This window comes from Chelonoidis abingdonii, chromosome 7, assembly GCF_003597395.2.
Source record: "Chelonoidis abingdonii isolate Lonesome George chromosome 7, CheloAbing_2.0, whole genome shotgun sequence".
Classification (NCBI taxonomy): Eukaryota; Metazoa; Chordata; order Testudines; family Testudinidae; genus Chelonoidis; species Chelonoidis abingdonii.
The window spans coordinates 105,110,485-105,124,098 of record NC_133775.1 but is presented as its reverse complement, the minus strand read 5'-3'; the positions used below and the strand labels follow the sequence as shown (position 1 = coordinate 105,124,098).

The 13,614-nt window shown below is 52.1% G+C and overlaps 1 protein-coding gene across 1 annotated transcript in view; it reads right to left on the bottom strand.

Moving 5' to 3' along the window:
* The window catches only part of SYNPO (synaptopodin), a 39,700-nt gene that overhangs the window by 5,394 nt on the left and 20,692 nt on the right, over positions 1 to 13,614 (bottom strand). The window contains exon 2 of the mRNA XM_032771920.2: positions 5,331 to 7,381. Coding sequence (XP_032627811.1) covers positions 5,331 to 7,381 — 2,051 coding nt within the window. The remainder of the gene's footprint in view (positions 1 to 5,330; positions 7,382 to 13,614) is intronic.

Genomic DNA, 13,614 nt, shown 5'->3' with positions numbered 1-13,614 from the left:
ATGGGGCAGAGATCCCGGAGGTGCTGTCCGGGAATGGGAGGTTGGATGGGGCAGGAGTCCCAGGAATGAGAGGAGGGGCTGGATGGGGTGGCAGAGCTCCGGGGGCAGTCAGGGGACAGGGTCTGTGTGTGTGTGGATGGGGCAGGGATCCCAGAGGGGCTGTCAGGGAATGAGGGGTTGGATGGGGCAGAAGTCCCAGGAGGGGCACCAGGAATGAGAGGAGGGGTTGGATGGGGTGGCAGAGCTCTGGGGGCGGTCAGGGGACAGGGTCCGGGTGTGTGTGATCCCAGAGGGGCTGTCAGGGAATGGGGGGTTGGAAAGGGCAGGAGTCCAGGGGGGTGGGATAGGAGGTGGGGGCTGGGCCACGACCCCCTCCCCTAACCGGCCCTCCCTATAATTTACGAAACCCAATGTGGCCCTCAGGCCAAAAAGTTTGCGCGCCCCTGGACTAGACTATCCAGCTATCTAGCACGGAGAAGCTGCTCATGGCACATGGACGCCCCCTGCAGGTGCAGCCCGGGCTGCCACGCTGGGCCGGTGTGAAAGAGACTGAGGAGGGCAGACTGAAAAGTTTCATTGAGACACACAATAAAAATCCTCCCTCCTCCAAAACCCAACACCCCTCCACCCACCCCCAAGTCTGGCCTTGCCAGCCAAGGGGAACTCCAGAGGAGCGTGCTGGGGCATGCCCTGCCTCCGCAGGGGCACTCAGACCTGGATTTGCAGTGGACGTGTTCAGTCAAGATATGGAATTGTGCTGAGCAATCTCCCCTGCAGCTGACGGTGAGCAGTGTCCTTGGGCCACTCCAAGTGGCAACTCTAGGGGAGCCCTACCAGTGATTAATGTAGATATAGCTGTGTGCATGTATGTGCGTCTGTGCATGCCCCTGTGTGTGCCCACATGGGCCTGTCTGTGTGTGGGCATAAGGCGCTGAGATTTCAGCAAATGTTGACAGAGCCAAGCCAGCTTTCGTCAAGCTCACTTGCTAAAATAGCAGGAAAACCTGCAGCAGCAGCATAGGCGGCAGCACAGGCTGGCCACCCAAGTACATACTCAGGATCCCAGGTAGGATGGCACTCAGACAGCTAGCCAACGCTGCTGTGGCTTCACAGCTATTGTGAACAAGCTGGCTTCCTCTAAGCTACTCATGTATGCCTACAGAATCATGGCAGGAACTGGCGACTTTTACGTAGCGTTCCAGCCAGAAGCAGGGTGGCACAGATTCACCTCAGAGCGATTGCTAGGGTCAGCGTTCTGTCACTTCGCTTTCCTCTTGAGGAGAACTTAATGGTCAGGAAGATCAAATTTCAAAGTAAGTCTAGGAAACATCACAACAGCAAATCAACCAAGCATTGGAGTGGGGCATTGCATGGGTGTGCTGGGGTGGTTTTTCGGAGACAGAGACACTGCTCCCTGGCACCCCACTGACTTCACATCCTAACCTGGGTTTACATAGCACCTCTGATTCCAAAGGCTCTCCCAGGGTTTTACACCGAACGGGACAACTCTGCAGCTGGAGTAATTTGACACAAGTCAGTCGACTTCAGGGGAGCTTTGCTGATTGACACCAGCTGTATGTGTAGAGCGAAACAACGGGGGGAAGCCGAATGCAGCCAGGCAATGGCTTCACCAGGCCCACTTTTGCCCAAAATGCACGACAGGATGGTTGATTACCTGTCACATCTCTCTGGGCCTGTGACATCAGTGTCGCTCTAAATGACTTTCCCTTAAACGACCTAATGGAGCACCAGCACAGCCAGTACCCAAGCATGGCGGAGCACAAGAGGCCCCTCCCCACCACGCATGCTGCCGCCAGGAGGGTGGTGATGGAAGAGGAGGAGGGAGTAGGAACAGAGAAGCTCCTTGGGGCAGGGACAATCTTTTGATTCATTATCTCTACAGCACCTACCACCATGGGATCCTGGCCCAGGGCTGGAGGTTCTAGACATTCCCACCATACAAATGACAAATAATAACCCTGAAGGTACAAGACGGGCCTGTTAGTTTTGCTATGAAATTGTGTTGAGATCCAAGAGGAAAGAGCAAAAACGGATTAGAGATCTGTGCACGTACTCAGAGCCAGTAAAGGAAACGGACGCAGAGGAATTAAAAGCACAGTCGAAAGTAACCTTGTTAACATGGAAAAAGTGTAGAGTCCAAGTGAGCTACAAAACCTTTACTAGCTTCCTGCCCTGGGTTAATTCAGCAACCGGGATCGTAGGCTACGTTTCCAAGTGCAGGGAAGGCACCGAACTGGTGAGCGCTTCCTCTCTGCCCGGTTCCTTGCTCTGGAATGCTCCTTCAGCTGCATTTGTTCCAGGATGTGCTGTGAGTCACTGGTCCATCCCTTCCCCAGGAAAAGCCCACAAACCTGTCCAACCTGACACTGCCAAACCCATGATCTAACTAGGAAATGAGGTTTGTCCAGGTGCTGCAGCAGCTAAAAGCCTAGTCTAGCTGGCAAGCGTGTCTGGGCTTTCTCGGGTCACTGTTCTCGCTCGTGAGCCTGGAAACCAGCCTGGGAGCAACCTCTCCTGCAGGCGCAGAGCAGCTCCAGTGATGACAGTGAGGGTTACCCGCATCCCGTGGCAGAATAGGCCCCCTGTGTCTCCCCCAGCTTGTGTCTCCCTGGCACAATCTAGCCAGGGAGTTGCCATGCACTGTACTGTAGCTATCCTGTCACTGCATAGCAGTAAACCCCTCCCCAAAGGCTGGGCCAAGGGGCCAGGCCCTGCAGTCATTGCTCAGACCTATAGCGGGGAGGAGAGTGAATCACATTCTCCACCCCACAGTCAAAGATTTCATGAAACTCATTGAATAAATTATTTGACCAGTTATCGTTTGACCATTTCTACGTGGTTCAAATGCCCTGTGCAGCCAATGGGGGTCTGACCTGAGTAAAGACTGCAGGATGAGCCTCTTCCCCTGGAAATGCCCAGCTCTTCCATGACAGCCAGTAAACACCCAGCTATCCCATGAAATTAACCATGTAATTGTCCCGCTATTCCACACCACCAGCTATCAGATCGAGATTCACCCTGGAAATGCCTTGCTACCATATGGTAACCATTCTATTGTTCCATCCCATAAGTACCTGACCTACCAACACCCTGCTACTCCACGGGCACTGGCCTTATATGTAAATCTGTTTCCATTGTATAGCATTCTCCTTGTCACTTCTGGCTCTGCCTCGCCATGGCCCTCACCATTGAAATGGCAGGTAGAAGGCACAGTAAGCAATACTGGCAATTCCCAGGGACTGTAAGTAACACATCATCCTTTTTGCCCTGTATGGTAACATTTCAATACCCTGTCTGCTCCTGATGTTCATTCCCTGTTACATTCCAATGTGAGTGGAGAGTGCTTTGGACATTTGCAAACCTGAATCCCTACATTAAACCTGATATTTAGGCAACTGAATCTAAGGAATAAAAGAGACCTCATTTTCAGAACGGGCTGGTCAGAAATTAGCTGGCCAAACTGGTTTTCAGTGGAAAATTGGGGTTTCGAGTCAATGAAATTCTTCCCCATCAGTGTCTTCTTTCAGCAGAAAACAGAGAAAAACTGTTTTTTTCAACTTTCCCTGAAAATTTCCCCAAATCCCCCTTCCATTTTCTAACCACTTCTACTCAGCCTCACCATCTCCCATTTACTGCACTGGGACCTGGGGGGATGGGGCGGGCTCAGCACCTCTGCAAATCAGACCACCTCGATTTGGGTGCCTCAATATGGATTTAGTTGCCTACCTGTCAGCACCTAAATCCACTATGGTTGGAACATTTTGGCTTAAGCAAATACACTGCAATGTCAGGTTTCGATCCCTAGTTAACCATGCTCCTAGCCAGCTGAGGAAAGCCAGTGACACCCATTTGAACCCTGTTCCTGGAGTCTCGTTAGGCTGCACTGATGCCTGGGAGACTCGCTGAGGATGAATACGAGACCCGGTGTGTGAACGCACAGGCTACTCCAGAACAGAGGGATAATGCAGCCCAAAGTGAACTTGGTTTGCTGATCTGAGGAGTGTGAGTCAGTGTGATAATACTTGCTAGTGCACAAGTGTCTGTCCTGCAGGGGTTAGGTTCTGCTCCCAACTCCGCTGCCTTCCCCTGACACCCGAGATGACCATCTGGCCCAAAGCTTTAATAGCATGGAAAAACCCACCCTGCAGCATCAGCTGTGATGTGCTATGTGGCACTAAGCTATCCCTGCAGCACGCCCTCACAGCTGCTGTGCCATCTTTATTAAGAAAGCACTGCGCCCTCCCCTACACACCCCAGCTGGCTAGTGCAGAGGGCCTCCAGGACCAATGCCCCCCCTCCTCTGCCCCTATTGCAGAGGCTAATACCATTGACCCTGCACAGTCCCAAGGGAGTATGAAGTGGGTAAAGCCCCCTTTCTCGTACACCCAAAAGATCTGATGCTACTTCTTTGCTGGGAAGGGAACTAAAGGCCAGGCAGAGACTAGCAAGGTTCTCCTGTCATCCCAGTGCTGCAGCAGCTCTCCCTATGCTCTGGGGAGGGGAAGGAGGGGCTCGAGTGATGCTGTTAAACTAAGGCAAAGAACAGAAGAAAACAGGAGAAACATAAGGAATAGAAGAAAAGAGACAGAAACGGATGCTGGATGGAAATGCCACCGCCCCCCACTGGGAAGCCCTTTGGTAAGGTGCGCATGACAGAGTCAGTGGAGAGGAGAGGCTGCAGCTGAATGGCCTGTGAAGTTGCAGAGAGGACACACAAAAGGCTTTGCAAAGCGGAGGTGGAAATTCAGAAGGTGAGAAGAAGGCTGAGCTGGAGGGTTGATGCTCCATAGTGTTGCCAGACAAGGAAAAGAAAAGGCACCAGAGTTCCTGCTGTTTCAGTGAAGGTTCTAGTAATGATCTTCTAAGGTCTGCACACTTGGGCTCTTATTAAACTCAGAGGTTGCACGACATGCATTCGCTGCTTCTCTCTCCCTCCAGAACCCAGTCTGCAAAACTCTCCAGCACTTGTTACACATACTCAGCTTGGCTGGCTCTCTCTGTAGGCTTTAGGCTACACCACACTCCTCCTCCCCTGGCCAGGCCCTGCATCAGAAAGAGCCCAGATTCTGCTCTTCTTGCTCAGTTCAGCATCCTCCGGACCATAATGAGCCAACAGCTGGCAGAGGAGGGCTGGCTACAGATGGGCACGTTCTTTGCATTCAAAACCTCCAAGCTATTGGCTGGTTAGTTTGGATTTGTTTGGCTTTTTGCACAGCAATCACCAGTTAGATATGATTGTGGCCAGTTGAGGAACCCCTAAAACACCCATTTTAATCCCATTACTTGAAGTAAAAAGAAGGTTTCCACACCTGGGGTTCAATCCCTGCATTCCTGGTGGAATAAGACGGTCTCGGAGCTTGGAAGACTCCTTTGGCTCTTGGTGACAAAACTCTGGAAGGGGATGCAAAGGGAGCTTCTGGTGGGGCACTTGTTCTGATGTCTTGAGCAATAAGCATAGTCCCAGAGGATGGAGAAAGAGGAACATATGTTGGCCTGCTTGAACTTGACAGAGCAGGAGAATGAAAAACAGGGGAAGGTGTCAAGGGAGACGTTGGGCACGAGGTATGTCTCGTGTAAGAATGAGAGTCAGAAAAAGCAGGTTGTGGGGGTGGTGCCCCTCTTGGCAAAGACCTCACCGGTTCTTTAGCTGGGGACAGGATGAACAAAGATGATTGGAGCTGGTACGGCTGCTGCTTTGAGATTTCCAGCTCCTGTTGGGAAATCTCACTCTCCGTGATGTTGCTGTTGTACAAAGATGCTGGAGGAGTTTTTGATGACCTGGCTGGACTCTTGGGGGGGTGTTTGAAGACCACGGGTGTTACATGAATATTGGAAGCATACTTCCAGGATGGAGGCAGAGACATGGTGGGAGAAGGTGACCTGGCCAAGCCAGGGTGCGCTGGGGACTCAGTAACATACTTCTCCATCCTTGACTGCCTTCTGGCAAACAGTTCAGCTCCTTTTCCTTTTGCTTCGATTAGGTTTTGATTGGGTTTCATTTGAGGCTTAGGTTGTATGCTTGGGGACTTCAGGCATGAAGACCATTCTGGGGCATTGTCTGCAGAATCCAGGTGAAGCCCACCTTTCAGTGCATTCTGATGCAGGAAGTTGGAAGCTTCTGCCCCAAGGGCAAATGGTTCTTCCTCTTGGACTGGTTCTCCTTGCTCCTTCTGCTTCTTCCTTACATCTGCATTCTGCACTAAGTTCAAAAGATCTGGGTTTGGAGCCACCTTTGGCTTTTCAACAAAGGTGAACATGGATTTTTTAGTTGTTCTCCGGGCCATGGACTCCTCTAGTATTCCTGTTTTATGCAAGGGCGTTGATCTGCTTTCTCCATGGTGAGGCCCTTGCAGAATGAGAGGCTTCTGTTCTGCACTAGGATACAAGGCTGAATATGCAGGAGGCGACCTGACCCTAGTTACTGGAGGGGGGCTGAACAAGGTCTCTGCATAGGTAGGGGGTGGAGGAAGTTCTACCCCTGGACTTTTCTCTGTTGGTTGGCTTGTTGTAGCTGATGATTGAGTCCCAAATGGTCTTGCTGTTCTGTTCTTCACCGGCATGGGTTTAGTCAAAGTGAGGTGAACTTCGTAATATTGTGTATTGGGTCCGCCATTGCACTCTTTGCTGGTAACCAGAGCAGCCGCCTCTTTGTCGGTAACCGAAGCAGCCGCCTCTTTGTCAGTCACGTGCACATTCTGCTCTTTGTTGATAACTTCTCCATTCTGCTCCTTGTCGATAACTGGGGCCGTCTGCTCCTTGATGAGAGCTGGCGCGTTGTTCTCGCTGTCAATCACTGGTGCATGTTCATGCTCATTGACGCTAGGTTCGTGCACTCCATTGGTTGATGCTACCTTTATGTTCTCCTTTAAGTAGATAGTTAGAGGGACCTGCTCTATGTTTCCGCTAGGAGACTCCTTGAGGGATGGCACTGGGATTGTCTGGAGAACGATCTCCTCACTTTTGACTTCACTCTTTGGTGGGGACTGTGTTTTCTCTAGGCAGGTGTTTTCCTCATATTCTTCCATGTTGCCTTTAAGGATCTGCAGTCCAGGGTCTTCTGCGCAGAGTAATTCTTTCAGTTCTTTGCTGCCTTCTAAAGTCCGTCTCAAATGCAGCAATTTCCCATGGTCTGGGAAGCTCTGCTGAAGAGCTTTCGGGCTGCCTCTTGTGGCTGCTTCCTCGCCACTTTTTCTAGTGCTTGCCAAAGTGAACTCATTCACCCTCTGCTTGCGCCTGTTGAAGAGCAGCACACCTTTGGAGTTTGAGCTGGGCGGGTTCGTTAGCTGGGCTGCGATTTTCTGGCTCCTGGCTTTGGCCTCTTTCAGCTCCTTCTCGGAGAGACTGGCACTCCTGGAAAGATCTGGAAGGAGAAAACAAAGAGAGGAGAGTAAGAACAAGGAGGGACCAAGGAGCCTGAAGAATGCAAAACTCCATTTATCTCTGCTTATTACTTATACTTCACACACACACACACACACACACACACACACCCCTCCTCTCTGCTCATGGACAGGACGAATCCTGCATTCCAATCACTTTCCCTACTGCTATGAGTCTCTAAAAATGAATGCGCTAAAGCCCAGTGCAGATGCCAACAAAACAATAAAGCAGCAGTGCAGCCAGCAAGAACTCAACACACATCAAAGCAAGAGACTCTGAGCAAATCAGTGACAAAAATCCCCCCTGCCTTGTAGTTTAGGAACAAGAGGGTGGCAGGGGGAAGTTGACCAAACATGCTCCTCTGTAGGTACGTGTGGAGTATAACGGGGATGATGCTGCAGGGACAATAAACAAAGGTTTGTGGTGCAGATGCTGGAAGATGGTGGAATTGTGGAGAATTAGTCTTCCAAAAAAGGGAGATCTAGGTGACCCTCAGGTGACTGACAGCTGCAGACTGCATCCTTGGATAGCCGTGGGATAGGGGACTGAAAGGGGGGTGTTGCAAGACTTTCCATTATAGCACGGAAAGTTAAATCCCTTGCACTGTAACTCAAAAAGTATCTCTTGGGGTGGGGGGATATTGAGAGACCACTCCAGAGCATCAGAGATCCGCCTTCTATCCCTGTCTTACTAGCCCTATGCTGCGATGACTGTATTTCCAGCTGGGGAGCATGGGATAGATCTGTCTAGATCCTGTCCATGACGCTCCTACATTTGCAAGCAGGGTAGCTGCAGAGCAGGGGGTGCACCCAATGGGGTGAGGTGCATCCAGCCCCTGCCAGCCTGTGATCTACCTAGTATAATGGAACCTACTGGCGTGATGCCTCCCATCCCCTGCCCTGCAACCCCCTCAAAGACAAGGTTTCAGAACATGATGTGAAACGGGATTTTGTACAGAATGCAGGTTGGAGCCATCCTTGCAAGGAAAGGTTGTGCTGTGAAATTACTCTGATTTGCAGTAAGGTTCAGGGATAGAGATTATACTGAGATTCAACTCTCCAGTGCAGCAGGCTCTGCTGGGAGATGGAGCATGGGGCCGGAGCTGGTATGGCTTGTCTTCTCCACTGCATGGGAAGTGGCGGGGACAGGAGATTTCCATATGGCTGTACTTCACCACTGGTCTGAACTACGCACCAACTTCTGGGACTGAACCAAGGGGCAGGTGGCTGCTTCAGGAGGGTCTGTAGGGCCATTCCTTTCACACAGAGAGGAACAGGCCCTGGAATGTCTTAGGAGCACAGGCCTGGAAGGAGCTCCTGGGTCATCAAGTCCAGTCCAATTCAGTGACAGACTCATTCCCTGGGGTTCAGGTTCGAGGACCCTGTGAGGTGGGAAGTCTCGCAGCCCAACCACGAACCCTCTGCACCACAATTAAACAGCCTCTTAGCCTGAGCCCTGCAAGCTCAAGTCAGCTGGCACAGGCCAGCCATGGGGGTTCTATTGCAGTATAGACACACCCTAAGGGCCTTGTCTGGCAACAGCCGGAGGTGCTGAATACCCTCAAGTCCCATTGAGCTGAGAGATCCCAAGATGGCACCCTGCTGTCTGCAGCCCTGAGAGGTTCACCCAGCAACAGCCAGACTCCATGGCTGTGCAGCCCTTTCAAACTTGGGGTCATTTCTTGCTGTGCGTGAACTTGTTACCCAGCATCACAGCCTCCGCTCGCTTAAACTAGGGCTTTGCCTCAACACTGCAACAGGAGGCAGCCTGTGCCGGGTGACAGGCGCTACCCAGACGCTAGAGATGAGAAATCAACGCGAGCCTCCGTCCCCAGAGATTAACATGCAGGAGAAGCTCTAGAGGTTTGGTTCAGGACAGCGCAAGAAGCCTGGATGCTTCTCAGCACCCCACTGGCTTAGAGATGAGACTGGCAGTTTAACCCGGCTGGATTTCTTGGATGCTTTCCAGCACTCCCTGGCTCCACTGGATCCTGCAAGAACAGCCGCTCTCGTGCTGTTACCACAATTCCACTTCTGGCCCCAGCTAAAAGCAGGAAACGCCTGAGTTGGGTGGGGAATCAGTTTATAAAAGATTCTCCAAAGTTTTGCCAACCCTGGAAAACTTCAGTTCAGGCACCAGGCACCTTTTCACCCATCCCTGCTCTCGACCCTGTGCCGGGGCTAGCATCCAAGTGATGGGGGAAGGGGGGTAACTGCATTGGTTATACATTGCAGTGGAGCTGGCCACCAGACGTCCACAGTGGGTGGGTTTAATGTAATCAAAACAAGCAGACAGGAATTAGAACGGAAGCCATCTGATTGTGTCATGGTAAGTCTACCCCTGACTGCAGCAGTCTGGCAGCTCCCACGACTTTCCACGCCTGTATGTAGAAAGAAGCGAGTTCTTGTTCACATGAACCTGCTCAGGACAGCGCCCTGCGCACACCTCGCTGCCTTCTAAGGCCATGCATTGCCTTTGAGACAACAGAAAAGTCCCAATTCCTTCACTCTTTGCAACAGAACAGCAATTTTGAAAAGCTACAAAGACAACCACCAGGCAGTTGGGTCCCAGTCTTCCTTCTAGTGTGTGTGTTGAGCTTTTCTTTATGGTTGCAGTGACTGTATTGGAAAGGAATTTATTGAAAGACTTCAAAAGGTTTCAGGTTGCAGTTCATTTGGTTTCAACCACCCTGAACAAACATGCTCAGAGCAGGAAGTTGGCTGGCTCTGACCTTCCTCAGACTACCCTCGCTCTTTTACTGTCCAAGCAGCGGCTAACCACAATGCATGCAGCAGGTATAAACTCAGGAAAAGAAAACCTACTTTAGCTGGAAATGTCACAGCATCACCTGCGGGTAACCCCTAGGGCCGCTGACGAACCCTGTCAATGCAACATTTGGTTTGGTTTCAAGGCAACACAAGATGGCAGCATCCGACAGAAAAGCTGTGTATGTTTTGGCCCGTCAGATGCAGCCTCAAGCAGTGGTTCAATCTAATTAACCCATCGGCTTCTAGAATAGCACCCACTTAGCATTCCATGAAAGTGCTGAAGACATGCCAACTGCATGACTCTTAACCCAATGAAAATCCATTCATGGGCCTCTGGGCTCTTCAAATGTTGGACAAAAGGCTGGATATGGGTCAGAACAAAAGCAGTTAGCGAAGTCCAAAAGGATGTGGAATGACATGGAATGCATTTTCTCTGGGTGAGAAATTTCCTAGGAAGGAGTGTTCTGAATCTCCCACGATTTAACCAGGCTGATTAGAGGAAACATCAGATACAAAGCCCAGTCATAAAAAGTTTACAGCAGAATGGATGACATTCCTAATCTGGATAGCGGGCTGGACGCCACAGAGCATCTGGCTGGCCAAAGACTGTTCCCAACTCGGAGTCCCATCCCACACTGGGATCAAAATCATGCTGGCCACAATTAGGGCTATACCCAGCTATTGCTAGCAAGATCCTAGCACAGTTCCCATGGAGAGGGAATTTCTTCAGCCAAAATATGCTACCGACTACCATCCTTGTCAGGGAAACCATGCGAGGAACTGCTGCAACTGTACACAATCACATGACCATGGCAGCAGCTCATACTGTTCCAATCCCAGCACAGAGCTCAAAGGCTCAGAAAAGAAGCTGAGTCAACCTCTGTGTAGCCACTGGCTTCTCATCGCAGGCGTGGAGCTCCTGCCTCCTCCCTCCTTACAGGGGGGAATCCGAGGGGATGGGGCACCAGTCTCAGGGGCGTCTAGCGCAGAGATCCCAGAATGGGCCAGGTGGATGGCAACAGGAGAGACAGCAGAATGGAAACAGAGGGAGGAAAAGAGGCTAATGGAGGGAAGGGGGTAGAAGGAGGAATGGGAAGGAGGGCCAGGAAGGGATGTGGCTGCTTCCAAAGGCACCTACCACCACCCTGGGGGTTGAAAAAGACAGACGGGCCCAGCCCATGAAGCTCAGAGCGGGAGCTGCCCTTCTCTGAAGCTTGACGGTGTTTGATCTCGGAGCTGCTTTGGGCCCATCTCAGCCATGTGAGGGAATAGTGCCTGCCCCCAATGTGACCAGCGCTTACATGCATGTGGGCACAAGTTCCTGCCTTGCTAGGGCATGCATGGCACCCATGTGGGCCTGGCCCAGTGAACCTGGAACCCTCCTATCTCCCTGCAGGAGGCAACTCCCAGACAGCAGCAGGAGGGGCTGAGAACCTGTCTCTGATATCAGCTTGCCTGGTAACCACCCCCGGCCTGGAAACCAGGGTCTATGGGTGTCTGAGAGGCAGTGCTAATGCCAGCTGACAGCTGGGCTTCACTCCCCTGTGCTGGTTCTGCTCCCGCTCCCTCTCCCCATTAGACAGGGTAGCCAGCTGGAGAGACACCAGCGACCACAAAGTCCAATCCAGATGACTAAGGGATGGGCCATCCCAACAGCTGGGGTTTTTTTTGCTTGGTATCCGAGGCTTCCAGCACAGGGAACGGTCACAGGTTCCACCCTGCCTCCCTACCCACATCAATGTGAGAAATTCAGCAGCAGAGGGGTGCTGGTCTCAGAAAAGACACCACTCCCTCGTCGCCCAGCGAGGGATGCTAAAGGAGGAGTGGCAGGAATGGGTCTATTTGGGTGGGGCAGGCTGGAGCAGAGGAGAATCGATCAGACTGCCCGCCAGGCTGAGCAGGGCAAGCACCTCTCCTGTTTCCATGGGTAAGAAGCTGATCGCCTGCAGGGTGCAGGAATCTTCCCAACCCTAACAACTGCCTTCCTCCCATCACTGCCCACTGCTGCAGGGCATCGTACCATGGGTCTGCCCCAGCCTGACCATTCCTGTATTCTCGGGAAATTACCGATCATTGCTGTAACATCCAGAGGGAAGTAAGTCCTGCAGACCGAGGCTGGGTCCCCACCAATGTGTCACCCTTATATTAGCCCGCTTGCAACCACGGGTGGCCACCAAGCTCCAGCTGAGGGGATGGGAAGGGAATTCCCTACAGGCTGTGGGACCTGGCATGGGGCAGCACTACTGAGAACACAAGGAGACTCTCTCTCTCTCTCCCCTCGCAGCCTGGCAGCTCCCTTGACCTCATGGATCTTCCGGATGCACCCAGGGAGCAAATGGCAGAGCTGGGGCAGCACAAAGGACAAGAGGGGCTGGAGTGACATTGCACGTTCAATGGCTGTTGGCTCTGTCAGTGCTGTTTGCACCTGTTCACCTCTCCTTGGTCTGTCCCTCTGCCAGTGCACCTCAGTCCTGATCACCTGCCTCTCCTGCTAGCCCTGCCCTGCCTCCAAGCTCTGCCAACAGTACATCAGCACCTGCAGTTCCAGTCCTGGGCCACCATGCCGAATGGGCAGCAAGCTCTTCGGGGCTAGGGCCATTCTCTCCTATATGTTTGTACAGTACCTGGCACAGTGGGGTCTCAAGCTACCGCAATACAAACGTTCAACAATAATAACAGCAGGGCTGGACTGGGATTCTATGCTGTGCCTGGAGCGCCGTGAATGAGGGACTAGGCAATTCTGATTTGTGGCCTAGCTCAGGATTGCAGCTGAGATCTCCAAAGGTGAAAGGCAGGTGTATCCCCACCCACCGGCTCCCCAGTCTCCCGTCTTCCTAGATATTATAAGAGCAGCCAGCACTCACTCAGCGTTGCAAGATCCCTGTTTAGGGAGGCATCCAACTACCACTCTGCCCATGCACTGGTGGTTTATTCCCAGCCCTCAGTGTCTGCCTCCAGCAGGGAAAGGAGCGTTTCCGATCACACTGGAGTGATTTCAGGAGCGACACAGTGTGTCACACGAAGCAGAGGGGTTCCCCATAAGCATGTCAGGACAGAGCCACAAGCCAGTCCCTGCCAGGAGCCCCATGGCATCTCTGTTTGATCTGGAGACAGATGAAAGTTGACAAATGCAGCCTTGAACCAAAGCTCCACAACTCCCAAAAGCCGCAGGACGAGCTCTGATCTCTCCTCAGAGGTTATTCTGAGGAATCCATGGTAACCGCCCAGCAGTGCTGGCTAAAGGAGGGAGTGGGCGCATGCATCGCATGCTGCTACCAACCCAGCACCTCCAGTTCAGGAAAGCACTTGTGCATGTGCTTAAGTCGATGCTACATATTTAAAGCTCAGGGCACACTTGAGTGCTTCAGGCTCAGAGAGAGCAGGGCTGGTACTTTGGGGCAGCTCAGAAACCTCACATGCAAAGGGCTAAAAATCTCCCCCTCTC